The sequence below is a fragment of the Syzygium oleosum genome, unplaced genomic scaffold (genome assembly GCF_021117445.2).
Source record: "Syzygium oleosum isolate NSW1041296 unplaced genomic scaffold, Sole_v2.1 Sole_v2.15, whole genome shotgun sequence".
Classification (NCBI taxonomy): domain Eukaryota; kingdom Viridiplantae; phylum Streptophyta; class Magnoliopsida; order Myrtales; family Myrtaceae; genus Syzygium; species Syzygium oleosum.
Window position 1 is genome coordinate 563500 of NW_026607499.1, and position 24748 is coordinate 588247.

The following is a 24748-nucleotide window of genomic DNA, read 5'->3' on the forward strand; positions in this document are numbered from 1 at the left end:
TAATGTAAAAAATTTCATCTTTAAGCAGTCCATTCGGGTTACTACTCGTAGGTTATATGACTTATGAGAGTAATGGGATATCGTATGAACGGGGATATATCTAGCTAAGATGGAGTTCCATGTTCTACAAAACAAGTGTCTCACAAAAACCTATATTGATTGTTGTCAGGACATATCAAGATATCGTATGAACGGGGTTACTACTAGTAGGTTCTATCATTTATGAAAGTACTGTGGCCGGCGAGGGCCGCGACCTTCTCACCCAAACCAAGCAAGGGCGTCGTGGCCCTCGCTTGGATCTAGGTGAGGCATGACACCCTTGCTCGTGGCCAGTGAGGGCACGATACCCTCGCCCAGATTAGGCCTATGGGCGGCGAGGTGTTAAAAAAAGAAAAGAAGAAAAAAGTAATAGCAAACCGATGACTCCACAGGAAAAAATTTGTACCATGACTTAGAAAATTTAGCACTTAGAAAATTTAGCATATCTCAGCGAAGGTTGCAGAATACCAACGGTGAAAAGAAGAAGATACACATGCATTGGACCATGGCCATTGTTTTTTTGTTAGAAAACCCGAAACTTAACCTATTAGACGAAGGGAGACAACATATATATGAAGAACATGTATATCAAGCGATGTGGACAATATTAAGAGCGGTAGGTGGAGGCACATACACGAAAAATCATAGCACTGATTCTGATACCATATTAGCAACTCTAACTTAAAAACTGAAGCTATTAAACGGAAGGAGATCGCATGTATATAAAAAGCATTGTGGCAATTTTAGTGACCATCCTTAAAAAAGTTCTAATCTGTCGTCTCTTTTTCAGTAAGGTCATGAGAGGTGGACAAAGGTTGATCGAAGCTAGGTTATCTCTTTTTCTTCGGACAACATCGGTCTTTTTTACAATAATCAATGACTTAGACTTGTACTTAAATATGAGTCCCGACAACCCGTAGTTAGGTATATTCTTATTGCATCATACTTGAGGCAACATTATCTAGTCTTATTTAATGAACGCTTCATACTATAAAGGACCAATCGCATTGATTTACTTCCTACACATTAGCTTTTCTATTAAAGTATTTAATTTTTGTTGAAATATGGGAAGGCTTGTGGACAGGCAATCATCTAAGATTGATAAAACATTTATATTAGTTGGCACGGTTTCATATCTAACACGTTATCACTTGTTCCAAAAGTTTAGGAAAAGGACCCAATGACTAAAATAACTAGGGCTTATGAAGTTTGATTTACATTAAGTCAAGCCCTTGGAGTCTTTTCTTTTGCCGAAAATTGTTCACACATGTAGAAAATATTTTCTACCTTTTTCATGGGGTCGCCTATGTCATTGTCTCTATAGACGGCATCAGAATTGTTCCAATAATTGATCCAGGCGAATATATAATTGACGAAGATTTGAATAATCCCGATGACATGAAAATTAGATCAGGTGGTCTTTGATCGAGAAAGGAAACAAAGGCCAAATTTCTTCCATGGGTATTTTCGAAATCTTCAACAATTTATACCAAAAGTACCCATTTGACTCTGCTTTCTTGTAGGTTTTTTTTCAAAGGTTGGATCAAAATTGTCCCAAACATAAAAAGTATATGCCTTTTTTTTTTAATTTAGCCCAATATCAACATGGGATACCAAAGATTAGACTGAAAATCCATTTTATAATTAGATATGACTAACATCAATGATTCAATTATGTTTGGATTTGATCTCAAATATTCTCAAGGGCAAACAACAACTAATATCAAAGTCTATGGATATTGAAAAGGTGAAGAGAGCTCCATTAAAAAGAAACGGTCAGTTGATAGTCAATTTCTTGATACCAAAGGGGCTGGACATCTAACAATGTCACTCATTTTTACCCCCTCAACCCATCACGCAATAGCAACGGCAACTCGCTTCGAAATCTTTCTTAACTTCGAAGCCTTGTCAATGCCTTCGGCCAAAAGAGCTAGCTATTGGGTATAAGTTAAGCTAGTCCGGGGAGAAGTTATGGCCGGCTCGATATGTGTAGTCCATGTGATTCATTGGATCTCGTGGGTCGACACCAACCTAAATGCTAAGGATAGCATTATATGCATAGGTAACCACAAAATGGACTCACGTCCTATAATGTTTTAGGCCCTCAAACAAGCATGGCATTGCATAGAGATCAACCACAACCGCAGTTCATGGACCGAGTCTGACAAACAGCCTTCTCACACTCGTCCATTGTAATGTCCTAAGCAGACCTTATTACCTTGTCACTCATAACATTTGACAAATCCAATAGCTTGTTAATACGTACTACCCTCATATATCCATTACAGACCAACCAAAAAAGCAAAGCATTAGAAGCAAAAAATATGAGCACCTGCTACGAAAACAGTGATCATACTAAGTACCTCGATCTCTGAAGAAATTAGGAACTGTTGAGTCACTGGACCTCATGTTCCCCGAAACCATCGAGATGGTCCGGAAATATACCACAAAGTGCTAAGATCCTATGAGGGCTACAATATATCAAAACCAATAGAGAAGTGGAAGATGCAGAGATTATCTGGGAGGAAAAATTCACAACGGGTTGCGGCACCAAATCCATAAACACGGTGAGTGAGATCTAACTCCACCAGCTTTATGAATTGACGAACATAAAGCAAAAGAATGATAGTCAAGCCACACTCTAAACCGTAATACAATTATTATGCCAATAACAAAGAGTTAATGCCGAAGAACTAGCAAGATGTCCAGTGTTTACTGAACACTGGTACACCTGTGAAAATAATGATCAAATAGCAGTTTACAACAAGCCAGCAATGGATAAGAGGATTGTGCACCATATCTTGATGAACCAGGACTGAGACCAATATACAACAAACTCAAGGACTTATGCTTGTTGCCACACTGCAAATCAGCAAGCATGAACTAAACTAACAAGTAAAACCTCCAAGCCCGCATTGTAGAAGCATCTACAGTGCACTCATTAAATCAGCAGCATTCATTATGAAGAAAGTGAAAGGAGTTTCCTCTTCAGGTCGAAAATAGGAAAAAAATAAAATTTTAAAAACAAAACCAAAAACTAATCCAGGCTAGAAAATTGCGGAGATGCTACAAAACTCCCCTCGCGCTCTTGCCATTGATATCAAAATATGAAAATGAGAAAAAGAAAAAAGATACAGAAATTTTACCATCCTAAAAAATACCTTTAACTTGACTTGGTCTGAGATCTACTCCACAATAAATAAGGCAGAAGTGCGATTCATCTCTGTCAAATGAGTCCTTCAGATTATTTAAGCTGGCACATAAGACTCCAATAACAATTGCGCAGGGGAAGGTGACATGATCTGGACAATTAAACTTGTGAACTTCCACTGCTTCTCCACTTTGTCTTTAAACATTCGACAAAAAACTTTTCCGGCTCCATGGGGCCCACGGATATAGAAATTGACCTGTGTGAGAATAGTTGGCGCGAAATAACAGAGAAAGGGTTTTAGAAGAGTTGTTGGGCAAAACAAAATGCATGAATGATTTTTCTATTCCACAAAGGAATAAAAGAGGAGACAAACAATAGATAAAATAGCCTTCTAATAGTGACCATTAAAGTTCACAATTTGAAAACTCTCGACATCAAATTCATGGATACAAAAGGTAAGATATAACCGAAAGATTGTATTTTTTCATAATTCTGTGTCACCTCAATATGCTCTACACCATCTTCATCAGTCCAGACCCTGTGTGGAATACGTTGGCGTGCAGCTCGATTCCTACTTTCTTGACCATATCCAGTGATTGGTGATCCAATCCTTATCCTAACCTGATTCAAGACAATTAAGGCACAAGAAATATTTCTTAGAGAAAAAACCAGATAGAAAGAATCTGAGTTAATTGTGAATAGACAGTGACAAGGATCTGAGCTGAAGCAATTTAGACTGCAACCATGATCATAAGTCTGCTCAGGTGACTAAAACCACAAGGCTGCCATGACAAGTTAACACTCAAAAGCACATGGGTGGTTTTCAGCTTAAATTTTGCACGAGCAAACCTGGACTAGATTGTGCCAGTAACGTAGGCTCATAATATGATGAAAAGGTTCATTTATTTTCCTCAGAAATTCTGGTCCACAGCCATGCTTTTGAGGTCGTTGCTTTTCCAAATCTAAGTAAAAGCTATTACGAGCGCTAAGCTTTTGAATCCATATTTCATCATTTTTGTAGTATGTACATTCTCAACGGTTGACATAGGCAGAGATGACATCTTAGGCAAGATACACATAAAAGGAATTTTCCTGAATTCCTCTTGTTTCAGTTAGTCTGACTAAAGGAGCTACCTGAGCTCAATGAGTGATTAATAATTGATTGAGGGGCGGCATAGCCAGAACTAACCAATTTGACTAATGCCCCCAAAGCCAAAATCAATCATCTTCTGGGCCTGCCACAACGGTGTACCAGTAAAGGCATGAAGGGTTTTTATTCTCATATATATATACGTACAAACCTGACTATCATCTTGAATCCTTTTCAGAGCCATGTTGAAAATCTTGTACCTGCCAGAGGAGAGCACTATGGTCACAAACAACGTAGTAAGAAGTCAGTTCTCTAAATTCAAAACCAAACGTCCATATTCAGAAAGAGAAAATATTTCCTACTCTTTTGGTTGGAATATGAGCTCATTGAAAACACCATATGCTGCAGCAGCTGCAATGCCAAGCCCCGCAAGAATGATGAGACTGTATGAAGCCCCCTCTACAAACGTGACAGGTTTTTCAGGTATGTTATAGGTAGGAGCATCAAAGGGATCTTCAATTGTAGATACATCCTTCTTTGTCTGTAAAACAACAACAAATAAGTTTCCAGAGAGAAAGATAGGGAAAATTGTAATGGTTATTTACAACTAGAATGGATCTCTCAAGAATATTCAGCGATATTACAACATGGCTAACCATTACCATAAACTATTAGAGCAGATACCGATTACCCGTACTTTCTCAATCTAAAATCAAGTTACTAATATAATAGTAAGCAAAATCTCCAAATTCTTATAAATAATGCTAAGCTTGTCAATGATTCATCTACTTGATCTCATCCTACAATATTGCAGTTGCATTTAAGTCAACAAACATTAAGCAAACAAAAGTGAGAGAAGAAATGATATCTAACTGGAATGAGTTGCACTAACTTTAGGAGATCAAAAGCATAGAAGCTGAATAGGAATTACTTCCTACTTCTGACGGGACCAAAGTCAGAGAGCAATGCCAGAATATGATACTCTAAACTAGTATCTAAACAGGTGACCAATGTTCAATCACCAACAAAATTTTGTCACATCCCTTTGCAAACAAGCTTTAGTAGAAGTTTTTGGTATCCCAAGCATAATCCAAAGTCAAATTTACTCCCTTTCACTCAATTGAAAATGTATAAAATGCAAAATATGCTATTGAGAGCACAAGTGCAGATAGCAAAACAGCCCGGAAATAAAGCACGTTCTCTGAAAAATTCATCTTGGACTACTATATATGCTAAGCAGACTATGATCAAGAAACAACTCGAAAGTTCCAAACCTCTGATGCAGTCTCTCCCTTTTTCTCTGAAGATCGGGAAGCAAAGGATCTGGATAACGAAGGGATTCTACAATCTACATTGGCTCCTGTATACAGGAGCTGTGATGGGGATAGCCTTATACCTTTCCTATTGTGTAGCACTCTTAAGGGCACATGGATTCCTGAAAATAACATTTAGAATAAGAAATCATTATTGTTGTATAAACAAGCATTCATCTTAGGGGCAATCACAACTACCTATAAAAACCAAAGAATTGTTAGGTTCTGAAATAAAGAACGAATTTTTGTTTCACTGAATTGTGGAGCACTGTCGATTTCTAAATCAAGTTTAATGTTCACGCTCCAAACTGTAATTATCCAAATTTATCAGCATATAGCTGAACATTCGCATATACAACTTTCAAATTATAGCGATTAGGTACTATTGTGGCTCCACATCCAAATATTTCGAGAATGGATACACAACTACTGCCCACGTCATAAAAACTTAACACACATATATGCAGCAATAAATTATAGCATGGCTCAACAAGTTCATCTAGCAACAAGCAACACATATTCTAAGCAGAAGCAGCGTGAGGATATATTCATATGTCAGTGGCTAACCTTTGGCCCCAAGTATCCCCTGCATTATTTAAAAGAAAGGAACTTCAGTTTTCAATTTCGAACCAAACACTAAAACAGTGAGAAGACCACTACATCACCTTAGTCATAAGTTCAGTATGAAGTGTACTTCTCACATAACCCGACTTAAATACACCCTGAAATTGATCAGTAGAACAAATTCCAGTCACACATCTAAAGTTACTTCCCATAAGGTGACACATACCAAATATAAAGCAAATAAGCTGAGAAAGATGGATACAAGGAAATCTAGCCAGTCATTAATTATGAGCAAGGCTTACTCTTGGTGAAAGAACTGGACAAAAGTACCATCGTTTTGATTATCCACAATTAATACCATGAAAAATGACATCACGAGAATGGCAAAAAACTAGTAATATAGTACCTTCAATTCGTGGATCTATATAACCAATGGTTTTCAGAAACTGATTGAACCATATTTAACCAAATCAGTATTATCACGGCAACAAAATAATTCCCCTGATTCAATTGTTAGATAAAATCCTACACAATTTCTTCCTTTTATAAACAAATGGAAGTCAAGGCTCCATAAGTATGCAAGTAAATCGGAACTCCTATTGAGCAATAAAAAGAACCCAACAATGATCAAGCTTTCTACGAACCCAATTTCACAACAAGTAACTATCTTAGACAAAATAGAGAGTATAATCCTCAAAAACAGCCAGATAGACAAAGGGTGCCACAAGGATCAACCAGTACAGAGTTTTCGGAATGACCGCACTCAACAATTGTACTGAAGACTATGTCCGGTGAAAAAATTGCATCACGGACAAAGCATCAACATAGTTTTCATCTACAAGCTAATAATTTATTTAGCACTACAAAGAAGAGAAAAGGAAAAGATGACCAGTCATTATCTGCATTGCCAATTTGCTGGGATATTCAAGAGTAAGGGAAAATAGCCACTTGGAATTAGATCCACAAAACATCAAGCTAGTACATTCGAATGGTCAATGAGGAAGAGCATGAATTTAGCCCGGAATGTCAAAACTTGGTACCATTACTAACAAACCATTTGTTATCGCACTAGCAACTTTCCAAATCACCCAGTACTCCTAAGCAGGCTGAGCAATTAACAGAAAATATAATTAATGTTTTCAATTCCAATATAACGAGAATCTCCCACAACACATATATCTCATCCTCCTTAACGGGCTTGTGACTCAAAATTGAACGAAAACAGAGATCCTCTCCCACAGCTAGCACAAAACCAAAACTGAAACTTCACATCCTCTGGTCAAATCATCAACAAGCAGTAAAGAGGCAACATCCACAACAAACAAGATTGAACAATACGAACTGAATGCCTCGCCTCCAGAAGAAGAAAAAAAGAAAGAAATTTGCATGCAGCCCAATACATATACATTCTCGAGCACCCGCATTTCTCATCACAGTGAGCATTACACCCAATGAACTTGAAAAATAAAGGGTCCTCACAGATTTGCTGCGACTGCTCGTGGCGACTGCCGACGACGAGAACGAAGACAGGCCCACCTCGGACACCGAACTCGAACGCTGGAGGTCCGGCAGAGAAGACGACCCATTCCGCAGTCTCATCAAACCGGTCCATCGGACGTTGAGACACGCGGCCGATCTCTTCATGTGCTGCATATCAGTCGCCCCACTCGTCGCTTTCTTCAGCTCCGACCTTCTTCTCGATCGAATTAGGATCTTCAGAAGAATGGGTCGACTCGGATTCAAGAGATTCCAAACCCAGAACAAAAATTTGCAGGTATCGACCAGAGGAGGAAGGAGGAAGAGGAAGAGGAAGAGGAGGAGGAAGAAGGGGACTGTAAAACCCAACCCAAGTCCCCCACGAGTCGCGGTTTTGTGCAGATACGCTTCGGCTAACCACACGTGCGAAAGTGTAGGTCTTGATTTAATCCTCCTCTTTTTCTTATTGACCAAAAGAAAATTTAATCCTTTTTCTCCTTTTTGTTTTTACAAATCTTCTTATTCATTAAAAGAAATTTGTATCGAATTATTGTCGAACAAATTTTTAAATTATAATTTCCCAAATGCCCTTAAATAGAATTTATCTATCCACTTTATATAAAAAGTCGATATCATCCTTTAATTTTCGTTACGTAGATTATAGCACATACATTATTCCAATTAATCTGATCTCTCTTATTAGACTAACTTAGTTGCAAAGAAATTGTCCTTCACCGACAAAACTCGGCTAAGGCCAGCCGAGGATAAAATTACGCTTGAAGCAAAGTCAACCCATATTCAAGAGGGAAGAAGAATTTTATTCCTTTTTCTAAGTTGGATTATCAGAGCCCACAAAAGAAGCTTCAAAACAAAGTAAATTCCGTAAAAATTGCCAAGAGGTGCAAACCAACTCTGCAAAATAGCATCGAGTTAAGAAGCTAAGAAAGGCCTTGTATTGATCTCAAATTGTGCATAAATGTGACCCAGATCGAAATCGAGTTTATAATTCTCTGGAATAGATTAAGCCTATCTGCATATTCAGTACAACAAGATGCTTTCTTATGAGCAGAATACATCTATGGTCAGAGAAGTTACTCATCCAACTCCTTTTGTCCTGCAATGTGAAGGTAGTCCACCACCGGTTTTAGGGCAGCTCCGTAGTTCTCGCGGAGAGACTTAAGTGCAGGATCCTTAGGCACGATAAGATGAACAATAGCCACAAACAGAGACTCGTCATCTTGCGACGGTTCGTCAACCAGGCAAGCGATGATGCAAATTACAGGAGACAAGACAAGAACTTCATCGAGATGCGATTGCCGGCCCGAGCTCGTTACGTGGATTCACCTGGACGATGACTAAGATGCTGCCAACGCCAGACTTGTTTTCGTCATTGCCTCTTAGGTCCAGAACATTGCGCTCAGGAGCTGCACAAGTCAGTGTGGTCAGGCCCAATTTCCGTCTCTGTTAGTACCGCTTCTCGCAGAGAAGAAAGAGATGAGTCGCTCCTGGTCTTTCCCTTCCAAGAGAACAGAAAATCACCATCTCGCGGATTTAACATTTCACGACAAAGAGACTCGAAAGACTGGACAGTAGAACCGAGAACGACAAGAGTTCTCCCATATGAGAACATGCTCGGTCCATCTTTTGCAGTGTTTTTCTCTCTCGTGATTTTACTCGGGATCCGGCTTTCTGCCATGGACTGGCTGCTTCTCGATCTAAAGGAATAGCGCACGTCGAAGAAAATTCGAAACCCATTGAGCTTCAGAGCCGTGCGCAGAGCGACGAAAGTGAAGCGATGCAAGAAAAACCTGTGCAGGAAAAGTCCCACATCGGCAAAGTAACAGGATAAAACCCAGTTTATAACTAGCACGGTTACCAACGCAGTTCGCCGAGCTCAGTTGCGCGGGCTTGTGACCCGAGTGGGGGCATCAATGTGGTGGAACATGGGTCTGGATCCTGCGGGTCGGGCTCGGTGCGGCTACCTTCTGGCCCGCCCATTCCAAGCCGAGAGCTGATCCATGCGGGCCGAGCGAAGGCTTGGGCCGCGTGGCTCCTAAAGCGGAGGGGTCCGCGTCAGGCTGGCTTCACAGAGCAGCGAAGACCTCCCGCTCCCGGCAGTGGAAGGATAACGGGTCGGCGCCGCTCGGGCCCAACACGGCCCAATGGGCCGGACCCTCTGAACCACCACTTTTTTTTTTTCTTCACAATTTCATGTCGTTTGCCAATTTTTTTATAAGTGAAAAGGCAAAAAACAGAACTAATATGAAGAAAATACAGTGCGATAAATGTGGGAATATTTTCTTTTCGTTTAGGAATAGTTCGAGATTTATTCCCACGGAGATGATAAAACTAGAGTAAAGAATATGTAATGATAATAAATTGGGGAATGATTTATTTCATTTAGGAACGAGTCGAGATTTATTCCCAGGAACTTGATATACATATATATCCAATGGTATAAGTTAATACCTTCATCATATTGATTTTGCATGTGATATCGCGTTACAATTGCTTCTGCTTCGTAACACGAAGAGTCAACACCGATTTTAGAAAACCACTCGAAAATAAGGCCGAAAAAAGCCATGCGAATTTCAAAGGCTATGAACTTTAAACTTTAGCGTATGAATTATCCTAATATAAAATCAATTAAAATGCTAAACTCTACTCAACAATTAGCCAGACATTTCGTTGTTACTGTATGGTTTAATATTTACCGTTTTGGTCGATAAATCCTACTCTTCAAATGTTGTTTCAGTTCGACCAAAAAACAAAATGCTGTTTCACCCTACGGTTACTTTCGATTACGACGGCCCGTAATTAACAATTTGCGAACAAGCTGTTTCTAGTGAAAAAAAAAGAATAAATCAATTCTCCAAAAGTTCTAGGAAGCATGTTCGCACGTGGTTAGAGTGCAAGTTATTGTTAAACGCATGAGCCATTATCGACAACCATAAGAATTATTTTCGATATTGATATACATCGATGATTATTAATCAATTGTCGGTATACGACTGCGTATGGTTAGCAATAGTCGATAAGGATATTAGTTAAAAAGGTTATTAGATTTCCGATTGAAACACCGGGAGAAGGTCGGATACCTAGAGGGCATCCAGATGCGATTAGAGAATTTCAAATTTAAAAACTACTTGTGAATGCAGCAACAAATTCAAGGAAAAAAGAATGAACGTGGCAATAGATAGACACGAAGGATCAAGACGAGATTTCAAGACCTCTTGAAGATGAGATCATAGCATCATGAGAGCACGGGCACAAGATTTTCGGAGATAAGAAGAAGGCATGGCGATAATGCAGGAGAAATGCTTCCATATGATTATGGCGTAAATGCTAGCATTCATCTACTGAAGGCCCTCCGTGCACAAACAAATAGACTTGTTATATCTTAATTATCTTTACTTTTCTGCGCAATAGTTATGGTTTTCAGACTTGCGTTGGGCATTAAATTCTAATGTATTTCTTAACTATAGTTTCAGATTCATGTCATTGATTAAATTTCGGTGTATATCTTTATTGTACATCCTAGGTGTCTCATCATCGATTAATTTCTGGGCATTGCATTTTCACTTTCGTAGGCTTTAGCGGAGCCGATACTGAGAACCCGCTAATTCAGTATCTGACGTGAGATAGTATTTTGACATGTGAGCTCGACATTGGAAAATACTCAATGCCCTCTTAGTTGATCGGATGACCTACTCACTGCTCAATCGGTCAAATCAAACTTTGGCTATGTTCTGACATGAGCGTGAAGTTTGAAGTATAAAATGCAACATAGATGAAAATACAAGCATTACTTTCGTATAAAGTACCGTTCACAAACATAAAAGGCCTCGAATTAATCTCAAATTATGCATATACGTGATCATGATCGAAATCGAGCTTATACTTCAACCATATATTCAACGATACTCAAATCATGTATTAAGTTCCTTTTTTTATTAGGAAGAAGAATTTTATTCCATTTTCTAAGTGGAAACATCAGAGCCCACAAAAGTGGTTTCGAAGCACAGTAAATTCCATAAAAATTGTAGGGATATGCTCATCAATTTTACGAAATGGTACCGAGTAAAGAAGCTAAGAAAGGCCTCGAATTGATCTCAAATTGTGCATATTAACATGACCCAGATCTCAAATTGTGCATATTAACAAGATGATTTTTATGACCATATTATATCTATGGTCAGAGAAGCTACTCATCCAACTCTTTTAACTTGCAATTTGGAGGTATTACGCGCCGAGTTTTGGGGAGCTCCGTAGTTCTTGCACAGAGGCTTAAGCGCAGTCCCCTTAGAATAGGCACGATGAATTGCACGGATAGACATGTACGAAGGCTCGTCATTTTGCCACGGTTCTTCGAATAAGCAAGCGATGCAAACTAGAGGAGACAAGATAAGAACCGCATCGAGATGCGATTGTTGGCCTGAGCTCGTTACATGGATTCACCTGGGAGACAACGACAACACCACCACTGACGACTTGTGTTTCGTCGGCGCTTCTTATGTCCTGAACATTGCGCTTTGTAGCTGCACAAACCAACGTGCTCAGGCCCAATTGTTCCCACGTAGAAGAACATGCTCAGTCCCAGGTTTTGTGGCGCTTTCCGATCATGATTTCGCTCGGGGTCTAGCTTTCAGCCATGGATTGGTCGGTTCTCCGTGGAAAGAATAGCGGGGCATTGAGGAAAGTTCGAAACCCATGGAGTTTCAGAACCGTGCGCAGAGAGACATGAGCAGTGACGAAGGGATATCCCACATCGACCGAATATCTGGACAGAAGCCAGTTCATAAGATGCACAGTTATCGATGATGCTCGCCGAGCTCGGTTGCGCGGGCTTGTGACCCAAGTGGGGGCACCAATGTGGTGGAACATGGGTCCGGATCCTGCGGGTCGGTCCTGATGCGGCTCTAATCTGGCCCGTCCGTTCCAAGCCGAGAGCTGATCCATGCGGGCCGAGCGAAGGCTTGGGCCGCGTGGGTCCTAAAGCGGAGGGGTCCGCGTCAGGCTGGCTTCACAGAGCAGCGAAGACCTCCCGCTCCCGGCAGTGGAAGGATAACGGGCCGGCGCCGCTCGGGCCCAACATGGCCCAATGGGCCGGACCCTCTGAACCACCACTTTTTTTTTTTGGTTGGAAATAATTTGTGTCAAAATAACACCATATTCTCTCATTCTATTTCATAGTCACTATGCTTTTCATTCTATATTTTGTAAAACTTCATGGGTCAATGCAACAGACGCAAGGATGATATCTTTCATTTAGAAATAAATCATTTTGTTTCAAAAAACACATCTCTTGTTGCTGTCGAGTTTCGTTCACGCAAATGGCGTGCTGTGCCAATACAAGCTACGACTGCTTCCCTGTTTCGAAGAGCTAATGACTATTTCAGAGAACCACCTGAAAATAAGACAAAAAACAATGAAGGTTGCGAATGGCATGAATTGGATACTTTAGCGTACGACACGACTTATACGATCACACAATCAATTAAATGCAAAATTCTACACTATCTTCACTAATTAGCAAATACGTATCGTCGTTACTACTTTGTTTTTATTTTCACATAGCTACATCCATTCTCTTTGATAATCCTACTCTCGAAATGCCTTTTAAGCCTCAGTCACTTTCGATTAGGATGGCCAGCATTTGATAATCCGCAAACAGGCTAATTTCTAGCCAAAGGAATATATAAATCGATTCACTGAAAATACTAGCAAGCGGATCCTGTTCCTTTTCAACTTGAAATGTTTCTGCAGGAGGATTTTCAGCAGGTGGAGCCTCAGAAGCATCTTTATCTTGGTGACATAGATGTAGTAGTTTCCCTAAGGAAGAAATCAAAGGAAAATTGAAGGAGGAGGCTCATTCATTCGATCATAGCATGGCGATCGACTATTTGAGTCATAGGCCATCGGAGAGCCTGCTAGAGGGCAAGTAACTGGGCCAGTTCAGCCTGGATTTGCGAGTAACTCAAAGTTTCCAGCTGTAAACGACTCGTCCTTCAGAAAAGATTGGAACCCTACATCTCTAACTAAGCATCTTTATCTTGGTGACATAGATGTAGTAGTTTCCCTAAGGAAGAAATCGAAGGAAAATTGAAGGAGGAGGCTCATTCATCCAGCAAGCATCACGCAGCAAAACAGCAGTGACTTGTTGCGAAAAAAGCAGCTCTTAACCAATACCAACAACAATCAGAAGCAAAGACATCAGTCTAATGAGTTTTGTCTCAGCAAAATACAATCACGGGACCGAGAGTCGTGCCGCCGAAAGTTCTCATCTCGTAATTGCGAGTTCAAAAGAGGTATCGTTTTGGATCCTCTTTCCATTAGATCATAGCACGGCGATCGACTATTTGAGTCATAGGCCATCAGAGAGCCTGCTAGAGGGCAAGTAACTGGGCCAGTTCAGTCTGGATTTGCGAGTAACTCAAAGTTTCCTGCTGCAAACGACTCGTCCTTCAGAAAAGATTGGTCTTTCGAGCAACTTCGCACACTGTTGCATCATCCTTTAATGCTGCCGAACGCTTCTTATGAGCATGCTATCGGTCTATGGTCAGAGAAGTTGCTTGTCCCAACTCTTTTATGCTAACAATTTGAAGGTAGCCCACACCAATTTCCGGCGAGCACCGTAGTTCTTGCGGAGAGCCTTACGCACAGGCCCCTCAGGTATAATAAATTGAACCCGATGGACGACTTTCGTCAGTTTTTCAGCTAGAGCGAGCGATGCAGATAACGGGAGACAAGATGAGAACGACATTGTTTGCTCGAGCTCGCTACGTGGTTTCGCCTGGACCACCACGACGCCACAACTTGTTTACTCGGGATCTGGCTTCCTGCCATGGGTCCGGCCTCTTCTCTATCGAAAGAGAAATGGCGGACGCCGATGAAGATTGGATATCCATCGAGCTCAGAATTGTGCGCGGAGAGGCATGAGGTATGATGAAGTGAAACAACGAAAACCAATCCCGTGCATAGAAGTCCCACACTGGCATATGCTCATTATAAATCCACTTTATAATCAGCCTCTGCCCGTGCGCTAATCGTCATTTTCGAATCATCAAATCTCAAGACCCACCCGAATACATTCGATCGATGCCGCGCATTCTTCCTCACGAACATCAAGGCATGGGTGATCGGCGAGAGATTAGCGACAACGCTTTGTTGACCCAAATTAGTTTTGACGAATCCAAAGTCACCCTTAATTATGATAGACTATATTTGCTATCTGTTTCTAGTATTACAGGTAGGTGAGGGTGATCGATTTTCTGAGTGGGTCGGTCCTCGACTTAGAATGGGAACTTACCGTATGGCTCTCGATTTGATTCCAAAATTTTGGAATCGTTCTAGACTGGGAAAATTATCCAAAATTTTTTAAATTTATTACACTTTTGCTAATTGAAAAACTTTTGATTGTGCTAATTGAGTCATAAATCTTTTCATATTTTGTCAATTGAGTCTATCCAGCCAATTTTGACCGGAAATCACGGATGTGGACGTTAGCTATTTTACGTGGCACGATTGGCGTTGAAGAGGACAAATTTTAATAAGTTTTTCGAATTATTTTAATTATTTTTTTCTTTTTTTTTGTCTTTTCTTCCCTTTTCCTTGTGTACTTTTTTCTTCTTTTTTTTTTTTTTCCTTTCCTCTTCTTTTCTTTTGTCATTTTTCTTTTTCCCTTTATACCTTCACCGGCCTTAGGCAAGGGCAACCCTCACCAGCCCTCGCATGGGAACCCTCGCACGACTCAACGAGGGCGTCCCTCGCTAGGCCATGCGCGGGCGTCCCTCACCCGAGGCCGGCAACCTCCACCAGCCATTGACGAGGTATAGTGATGGCCGGCGGAGGGAAAAAGGGAAAAGAAAAGAACAGAAAAGGAAAAAAGAAAAAGAAAAAAAGTACATAAGGAAAAGAGAAGAAAAGAAAAAAAGGAAAAAGAATAAATAAATAAATTCGAAAATAATATTAAAATATTTTTAAAAATTAATCACGTCAACGTTAGTCGTGCCACAGAAAATGACTGGCGTCCACGTCAGTAATTTTTAGCAAATATTGATCAAATTGACATAATTAACAAAACGTAAAAATATTAGAATCCAATTGACACAATTAAAAGAATTTAAGATTAAATTGATAAAAGTATAAGATTTTTATAACTTTTTTGATAATTTTCATGTTCTATAATTGACCGATCCAGCCCGCTTCTCGAGAATTGGGAATAAGCACAAACGTCAACCTTTTGTTCTCTAAATGGTTTAAAAGTTAAAAAAAAAAAATGAGCATGTCCTTTTCCTTGCAGATCAATGTGGAACTGTCTTTTGAGGATGACTAAAAGTGAAAAAAAAAAAAACCAAAATCGAGCCCAAATGTACGATCCCACATCAATCTACAAGGAAGGAGACATGCCACCTTTTTACTTTTTAAGACAAATAGAGCCCCAGTATGAGATCCTACGCCGACTAGTGGGAGTTTCTTATAGTTTGTGGATTATTGTAACATACTCATGGCAGTATGATAAAAAGGGCAAAATTTAAAGTGTTGAATAGTGTCAGTTCGATCCTGTTCCACCCTAGTACCAGGAGCCACACCAAATAGTGCTGATTTGGAACCGCCTAGAACATGCTAGTTCGGTCCTGTTCTCGAGTTAAAATTGGACTAGTCCTCACCCCTAATTACAATTACATGTCCGCAGACTTCTGAAGGTAATACGAGCAACGCGACCGGAGTCCAGGCGGCCGGATATTTGCCCAGAAAAGATCAATTCATCTGGTCAATGTTCGAATGAAAAATTGAACCGTTTAATTGAGCTTGATCATCACAAATAAGACACTCTCTTACTTGAGTAAAGGTGGCAGCAGCACACATCCAAAGTAAACACTGACTCAAGCCTATTGTAATCATTTAGCAATAAATTATTAGAGGAAAAAACATTTTATTAGAGAGATACAATTGAGAGAAAGTATCTTCTTAATATTGAGAGCGTACGGAAAGTTGGTCTCCCAGTCTTCCAATAGTTGTAATCAAGCTTTCAACCAGTGGATTGGGCACAATTCCAAAAATGATTTAGGGAGTGGAGTTGGCACCAATTTAGAACCGAACCACCATAAATTGGTGAAACATTTTTTTTATAGCTTAACTCTTTTATCTTATAAACACCACGCGTTCGATGAATTAATTATTTGTTATTTTAGCTAAATTGTTGAATAATGGGCTTCTTTATCTGATTATCTGGGCAAACAATTGATATCAAAGCCTGAAAAATACTTGTGTGATCTGCTTGTGATTGATTGAATTGTTCGAGCTAAAAATCATGGCTGCAAATGTTGTTGGTACTGTTCTGGGCGCAGGTCAATTGATTGTTAGACCTCCTTTTATTTTAGAGTGTGAACTACAAAATTGAAAAGCTACGATGAGAACTTTGATTCAATCTCGAGATAATGATTCGTGGCGTGTTAATAGGAATGGTCCGCATGTACCAACTAAGAATGGAGATGGGGTAACGCTGCCAAAATGTGAAAAAGAGTGGAATACAAATGATACCAAGCAAGTCCAATTGAATGCTAAGGCTATGGATTTGCTATGTTGTGCTTAGATGCAAATGAATTCAATCGAATTTCTACTTGTTACTGTGCTAAGGAAACTTGGGAAAAGTTAGCATGCTTACTAACTCATTGCTATGAATGACGGTGTCAACAGTCTTCCCAGTATTGTATTCCACAGTTTGCAATATGGTGACTATAATACTAACGGCATGTGCAAAATCAGGATGTGTACAAATCATAGCATACATAATACTACTAATAGCACTAGAGTATGGAACACGAGAAATACAATCTATCTCATTGTCAATCTGCGGTGACATTGCAGCAGAATGTCAAGGTCTTAGTAGAAAAAAAAGCAAAAGAAGAAGAAGAAAAGAAATCAAAAGAAAAGAAAAAAATTATAATAAAATTTAAAATTTTTTTAAAAAAAGCAAAAGTTGTCTACATCAGCTCCAAATGTGCCACGTAAAACAACCAACATCAACATCACGAATTTTGATAAAAATTGACCGGAAATACTACATTGACAAATCGTCAAAAAATTTAAGATTTTATAAGCAAAGGTGAAAGATTTATTACTAAATTAGCATCCGTACAATAAGTTTATGGCTTTTTTGGTAATTTTGCATTGGGAGGGAGAAAATATTTAGTAACTACAATGCATCACGTCATAGGTTGACGTGGCACGTCATCGGATTTTCAGGTTTCCTTTATCGACCATGGACCTCTGATTTTCATGTTTCCGCGAGCACACAAATTTCTAGAACTGGCCGACCGACACCAATTATGGCCATGGATGAGCGTCGACATCGCTCTCTGGTTTCATCTAATCATAAAAAGAGTTGTTGGACAGAGTTGGAGCAGCGCCCATATTCAGATCTGTACATAGACATATGCAGCGGCCCGTGAAGATCTCAACTTTGTTTTTTTTATGTGATGGACCTTCACTCCAGTGGTGTATGCTTCAATGGCTTGGCTACGCCATTGATAGTCCCAAGTGAGATTGGCTTGAAAGTCTCTACCTTTACTTGCCCGCCTGGGGAAGCAAATGGACGAGCTGCAAGTTATTGTGGGGGTTTGTTCATTCACGGAGGGGTGGCCTCGAGTGACGACGAAGTGGGTGGCTGGCTCAGCCATGGACGGACAACGAATGCGAGTCGCCGCGACGACGGAGGGGATGGCTCGACCATGGACGGTCGACGTGGATGTGGCTCCGGCCACTTCTCTGGTGACTGCTGGCGGAGGAACTGGCTGTGGATGGAGTCCGGAGAAGAGAGAAAAAAAAAGAAAGAGTGAGTTTTAATTTTGTTTATTTATGTCCATGTCATCGACACATGGCGATTTATTATAGGACTTCATCAAAAAAATGCATGTAACGTTAGCCTATGACGTGGTGCACTGTAATCACGGAATACTTTTTCATTTGGAAGTCACTATAGCAGCACTATGGCGGCGGCGGCACTGTACAAGGCGGCTTTTAGAGGAGTTGTAGCTTACTGTTCACATTATGCATGTACTGTAGGCGGTGTAGTAAACAATATAGTATGAGTCTCAACGTGGGTCTCGTTATTTCATGCAAACTATTGACTTAATATATATAATAGATAGCTTTTGTAGTGAATTTGTTATTTAGTTAATATCGCAAAAAACCCTAAATTGATACACCCGTGATAATTTTATCCCACACTAATTTTTTTACCATAAAAAACATCAAACCGGTATATCTATGATAAATTTACCCTCCGTTAGTTTTCGTTAAATTTTACCGTCAAATTACTGAGTTGAATGACACGTGACAGTTGACGAGTGTATCAATTTGGGGATTTATCCCTCTGTTTTTCATAGGTTTACCAATTTATAATTTTTTGTGATATTAATCCAATTTAACGAAGGGTAAATTTGTTACAAGTATACCAATTTGGGGTTTTTGGTGGTCAAAAATTTAGTTTGTGATAAATTTGTCGCAAATATACCAGTTTTAGGTTTTTCGTGATATTAACCCTTTTATTTCGTTTTCTTTTATTGCAACTTTCGATAGATTGAAATTTCACAAGTGCAGTAATTATGATTTCTTCAAAAGGGGAATTCAAAAGTTGCTTTACAAGTGATAGGGATAAATCGAGCCATACTCTATGATAAGGGAGTAACTGAGTCGAGCCAATACAGTTCAAGAGCTCGTATCGACGTGAACATGCAAGGCTTGAAATACTCAACTCAAGCTTGATTGAGCTTTGATCTTTCAAGCTTATGTCCGACTCAAATGAGTTTTCAACGAGTTTGAGTTTGAGATCAATTCACTTAACCAATGAATTTTTAGTCAAAGCACAAATTCTGAAAATACATGATAACACAAAACTAGTAATTTTTAGCGTATTGTAAATGTATGCAAGTAATTATATCAATTCAGTTATAAATCTTTTATTTTTTGGCTAATTGAGTCCTAAACCTTTTACGTTTGTGCCAATTGAGTTCATTTGGTCAATTGTGACCGGAAATCGTTGACGTGAACGCCGACCTTCCTACGTGGCACGACTCAACATGATGTGGATAATTTTTAATAACATTTTAATATATTCTCAAATTTTTTATTAATTATTTCTATTTTTCCCTTTTTTTTTCTTTTCTTCTCTTTTCCTTCTTTACTTTTTTTTTTCCCTCCGCCGACCTCAGGTGAGCATTTGCCCTCGCCAGCCTTGGCAAGGGGTGCTTGAGTTGGCGAGCGCAACCCTTGCCCAAGGCCAATCGTCCTACGTGGCCGAAAATCGATTATGTGGACGCCGAACGTGGCACAACGCTAATGTTGATAATTTTTAATGTTTTATCGAATTTTTTTATTAATTTTTTTATTTTTCCTTTTTTTTCCTCTTTTCCTTCTTTAATTTTTTTTTCCTTTTCTCTTCTTTTCTTTTTTTTCTTTTTTCTTTTCCCTCCGATGGCCTCGGGTGATGGTCGCCCTCGCCTGGGGTGGCAAGGGTAAACCCTCACCCGATCTAGCAAGGGCTGCCCTCGCCTGGGTCGGTGGAGGGAAAAAAGAAAAAAAAAGAAAAGAAGAGAAAAGGAAAAAAAGAAGAAGAAAAAAGTAAAGAAGGAAAGAAGGAAAAGAGAAGAAAAGACAAAAAAGGAAACATAAAAAAATTAATAAAAATTCTAGACATATTATTAAAAATTATCCATGTCAGCGCCAACCGCACCACGTAGGACGGCTGTCATTTATGTTAGCAATTTATGGTCAAAATTGGCACAAATGCAAAATGTTTAGGACCCAATTGGCCAAAAAAAAAGATTTAGGACTGAATTGACACAATTACAATAAGTTTAGGATTTATTTGGTAATTTTTTCAAAAATAAAAAAGTGGCTGACGAGCTAGAGAAATTAGATATACAATAAAAATTTATTGATGGATCACTCAATGAAATATTGGCAAGCCATGTCACCTGAATTACATTAAGTACATGGACCCTCCTGACCCAATTCAAACTGCTCTCTAGAACCACTCAATGTTTCTTCTTGCTGATACAATTAATTCTCAAGATCTCGGAAACGATCATTGCAAGCTGGTTTATCTGAAACTAACTCCGAGAAAACAACAAAGTCAGCTAGACAAGATGTAATCCTACGCACGAATTGTTTTCCATCCGCTCAAGAGATCTTCCTGAATGGGAGTAAACGAAGAAACCTGTGTAGGTCGAAAGTACAATTAACGTAGCTGCCAAGAATGCGCTCCCCTAGCTATGCCATATTTGCATCGCTAAGAGGCTTTCGCTGTAGGCCGGCATGAGAGACCAAAGCCCACAAGTGAGTCACAAACTCCCCTCCCATTACCAAGTGCTCAACGTGCGCTTTTGCATCGTCGGATGGAGCCACGTATAACGTAAGTTCGGCCCAAAACTCCGCCAGTATCTTCCAAATAAGCTGCACGTCCTTTCCAAGCAATTGATTCCCCAACCAAGCGCCCCGATTCATAACCGTATCCGGATCCTCTGGTTCTTTCGCAATCTCCGTCAGTCGTTTGATTCTTGCTTCATATTTCTTGTACCCCTCAAGCACCTCCCGAGCTTCGCGGGTTATTTGGTCAAACACGTTCTCCGCGTCATAAAGGTGGTCGGGTAGCAATCTCGGGGCGAATGCCACCAAATAGGCAAGATATTTGGACAAGTTAGTCGCTACGTGGAAGTTTGGATCTTCATTCGACGGCCGCTCGTGCTCAAGAAAGCTCGTAGCAATATGCCAAACCATTATAACACGAGTTTGCGTCTTGAGCTGGCATGCCCAAGAGAGCTCATCTGACACATTGTTTAGTCTCAAAGAAGCTTGTCCATTCTCCAATTTTCCGTTACTGTTCTTCAGAGAATGAAACACAGCCTTCTTCACTTCATTCGACAATTCAACAGGAGCGCCTTGTTTTTGACCGCTCCGAACCACATCGATGAAATTGATTGTGCAGAAATTGTAGAGCAATCTAGAAGGGACGTAATTGTACGATTCGAGAAAAGAGTATTGGCGAAGTTTCCTTTCCCAAGGCTTCAAACGTACCCGGCATATTAGTCCTATCAGCTTCTCCATGGGCTTGTTCCCGTGCCACGACTCCTTTTTCACGTAGTTGCAAAGCCATCTAAGTTTCGCCCAATCGGAGATAGCCATTAGAAAGAGCTGAACAAGCTCAACACATATGAATACCAGGAGAAAGACCGCAGTCATGAGAACGTCGATGCTCAACCCATCGGATGTCACCAATTGGACAAAAATACCTTGGGGCTTTGTGGTCTTGGGCATCAGGAATACTACTGTTAGCATTGTGCCCATGATCAAACACAAAAGCTCCACCACTTTCAGCGGCCAAAGGCGCGCTTGGAAAATGACGGGGTAATTGGTGTAGAAAAAATCGTGAAGAAAGGTAAGCTCGACTTCAGCGACTCGAAATGCTCGCTCAGACCCATCATCTTCTTTCTGAAGAATTCCTTCTCGAATTAAGCGCCAAGCCGTCTGATGAGCTTCTTCTGGCAACAAGTAGCGCGAAAATTTCAAACGGAGAAGCAGGTAGAGCGCATAAGAGAGGCAAATATCCTTGAGCTTGTCATCCCGGTCACCCCCGCTTGAGCTCAAAAGCCGCCCTTTGCACGCCCACACCTTTTCTATGGTGATGACTTCCTCCTCGTAGTCTTCTGAAACCATATTGGAATTTGGCTTTGGTGCTCCGACTTCACCAAAGATTTTCTCGAGTAAGGTCCGACTCATTTTCACCACATATTTGTATCCTTTCATAGTGATGGGATCGACTTCGCTGGGATCCGGGCAACGACGCTTGGAGCTCATATGATCCGCGACCCATTTTATTAATCGGTGCCGGCCAAACACGCTCACCGGCACGAGCGACAGTGCTCTCTCTGTTGTCTTCAGCACTAGGAGGACGAAATAGAGCAGGAAAACCGCCAGCCTTGACGGCATGGTGGTCAGATAGAGTGTCCACAATGTTAGTAACCCTATGAACGTGACTAAGTGTTGCCAAGCATAATTCTTCCACTGCTCATTGTCCTCAAGACTGTATGCAGAGAAAGAGTTTGAGCTTCCGAGAAAGATCATCAAGAAAGTCGCCCACAGCGGGAACAGTGGGTTGCGGAACGGGGATTCGCGCATTAGCCCGAGCGTGTACGTTATCAAGTAGCCCGAGAGAGTGTACGCGGCCCACAGCACGACCTTGAGCATCGGGTTGTTGTTCCGACGCCTCAATGAGCCGAAAGCTGCGAGGAAGAGGAGCAGGAAGGCGACCGAGCCCACGTAGAGCTCTATCAGCGCGAGCATGCCCTCCGGGGTTTGGAGCCTCTCCACAACCACGGTGGCCTGGGTGATGATTTGGTTCCCCGTCACCACTCGGCTTCCTTGCAAGTCCCTCATGTTTCTTTTTTTTGTTGTTGTTGGTGAATATAGACAGATTGTGCTCTTGGTGAGGGTAACAGAGTGCCAAGAAGTTTAGAAGCTTTGAGAGTTCGTTTCCTGTGTGGGCAGATGAAGGAGGAAACCTGCCTTTATTGATATCCCCTCCGATAGTCCGATGTACCGAGTGGGCTCCAGGCATTAATTTTGATTCCACCCGCGCCAAGTTCCAATCATTTAGTAAACAACGTCAATGGAATTATAATTGCTGCCCACATAAGGAATTTCTCTTTCCCTCCGTCCTCGAGGGCCATGGAAAAAGAGCATTCCTTACTCAATTAAAAAAGTTGATATTATAAGAAAAAACTTAGATTGGTACCCATGACATATTTATTCAAAACTAACTTTTCTCTCACAAAAAATCTCAAATTGGTGATACATTCATACCATCTACTTTTCATCTCACGAAAATTCCCAAATCGGTGTCTCTCACCCAAATTTACCCTTTACGTTGAGTTTTGGGTTAGGGGTACAAATTTGGGATTTTTCGTGAGATGAAAATTATTGTAGGGCAAATATGTTATGTGTATTGGTTTGAGTTTTTTTTTTATGAGACGAAAATCAATTTTGGTTTAAATATATTATGGGATACTGATTTATAATTTTTAATGATATCAACCCTAAAAAAGAATTTATATCGACTATATTTCCCAATCCCTCCTTCAAGAAGACATTTCGCAAAAAAAGTAGAAAAAGAGAGCACTCATCTTGGTTTTAAAAAATGGGATAAGTGTATTGGAATCATAAAATTTATCATGAAAATGCAATTGAGTCATAAAATGGAAGGACTTGATTGGACGGAATCACGTCATCATCACGTAAGATTAAGAAAATAATAAAAAAACCATGTTAGCTTTTTTTGTTAGTTAAATTGGATGGAGTTAATGGAAGGACTCAATTGAACTAATTTGACAAGTTTTAAGATTTGATTGCACTTTTTTCAAGTTTTAGAACTCAATTGCACTTTCGTGATAAGTTTTAGGACTTCCAATATATTTATCACCTAAGAGATTGAAAGTGCCAATGAGGCATCCAGCTGAGTTTGAGTTTTCTTCTTTTGCTCTCTCTTTTCTCTTGCGACCTCTTCTTGTTGACTTTTCTTTTTCAAAATTCTTTCACTTTTACATGATTTTTGGAGGATTTAGAACAATCTTTTCTCCCATTGGTCTTCTTGCTTTTCTCTATTCATTTACTAGGAGAAATAAAATTAAGATGTATGTACTATCTCTACTTTTAAACTGAATTATCGTTTTGGTTTTTTCAATATCATTCTGTTAGAATTTGTAGGACCACTATTGTCTATTAATAAAGCTTAAACTGTTAAATGAAGACGTGATTTAATATTTAATAATTCTAACACTCCTTCTCACATGTAGGCTAGACTTTAGCTTAATCCTAAAGCGTTGAAATGTAATTGGGGAAGTAAATAGAGACATGGAAAGATTTGAACTCTGGACTTCTCTAATACCATTAAAGAATAAAGGTGTTTGATTATTGATTTCAAAGTACAATTTGTTGAGATGATGACCACTACATAAATATATTACAAAAGTGTTGCAATTCATGAAGAAACAATACAACAATGGGAATCATATTTGCAAACATCCTTGTATTACAAGTGCTATCAATCCCTTGATC

At 40.0% G+C, this 24748-nt stretch overlaps 2 protein-coding genes across 2 annotated transcripts; both read right to left on the minus strand.

Moving 5' to 3' along the window:
- Positions 1-2976: 2976 nt before the first annotated feature.
- LOC115694312 (probable mitochondrial import inner membrane translocase subunit TIM21) lies at positions 2977-8002 on the minus strand. Its single transcript, XM_030621434.2, has 8 exons — positions 7637-8002; positions 6259-6315; positions 6161-6179; positions 5555-5715; positions 4643-4821; positions 4492-4540; positions 3692-3811; positions 2977-3446 (listed from the first exon to the last, which is right to left on the minus strand). The coding sequence occupies exons 1-8, from the start codon at positions 7808-7810 to the stop codon at positions 3288-3290; spliced, it is 918 nt and encodes a 305-aa protein (XP_030477294.2). The 5' UTR covers positions 7811-8002; the 3' UTR covers positions 2977-3287.
- A 12573-nt stretch (positions 8003-20575) lies between these two features.
- Positions 20576-23154, minus strand: LOC115694311 (uncharacterized). The gene has a single exon (XM_030621433.2). It carries the CDS (start codon positions 23069-23071, stop codon positions 20909-20911), a length of 2163 nt encoding a protein of 720 aa, XP_030477293.2. The 5' UTR covers positions 23072-23154; the 3' UTR covers positions 20576-20908.
- Positions 23155-24748: the final 1594 nt, after the last annotated feature.

What these genes read in the sequence shown, in the direction of transcription:
- LOC115694312 (XM_030621434.2), bottom strand. Translation starts at nt 7,810, where the DNA reads ATGCAGCACATGAAGAGATCGGCCGCGTGTCTCAACGTCCGATGGACC. An exon ending in AGGGAGAGACTGCATCAGAG is followed by an intron (nt 4,822 to 5,554) that starts GTTTGGAACTTT and finishes GTTGTTTTACAG; the next exon opens with ACAAAGAAGGATGTATCTAC. An exon ending in ATGGTGTAGAGCATATTGAG is followed by an intron (nt 3,447 to 3,691) that starts GTGACACAGAAT and finishes ATTCTCACACAG; the next exon opens with GTCAATTTCTATATCCGTGG.
- LOC115694311 (XM_030621433.2), bottom strand. Translation starts at nt 23,071, where the DNA reads ATGAGGGACTTGCAAGGAAGCCGAGTGGTGACGGGGAACCAAATCATC.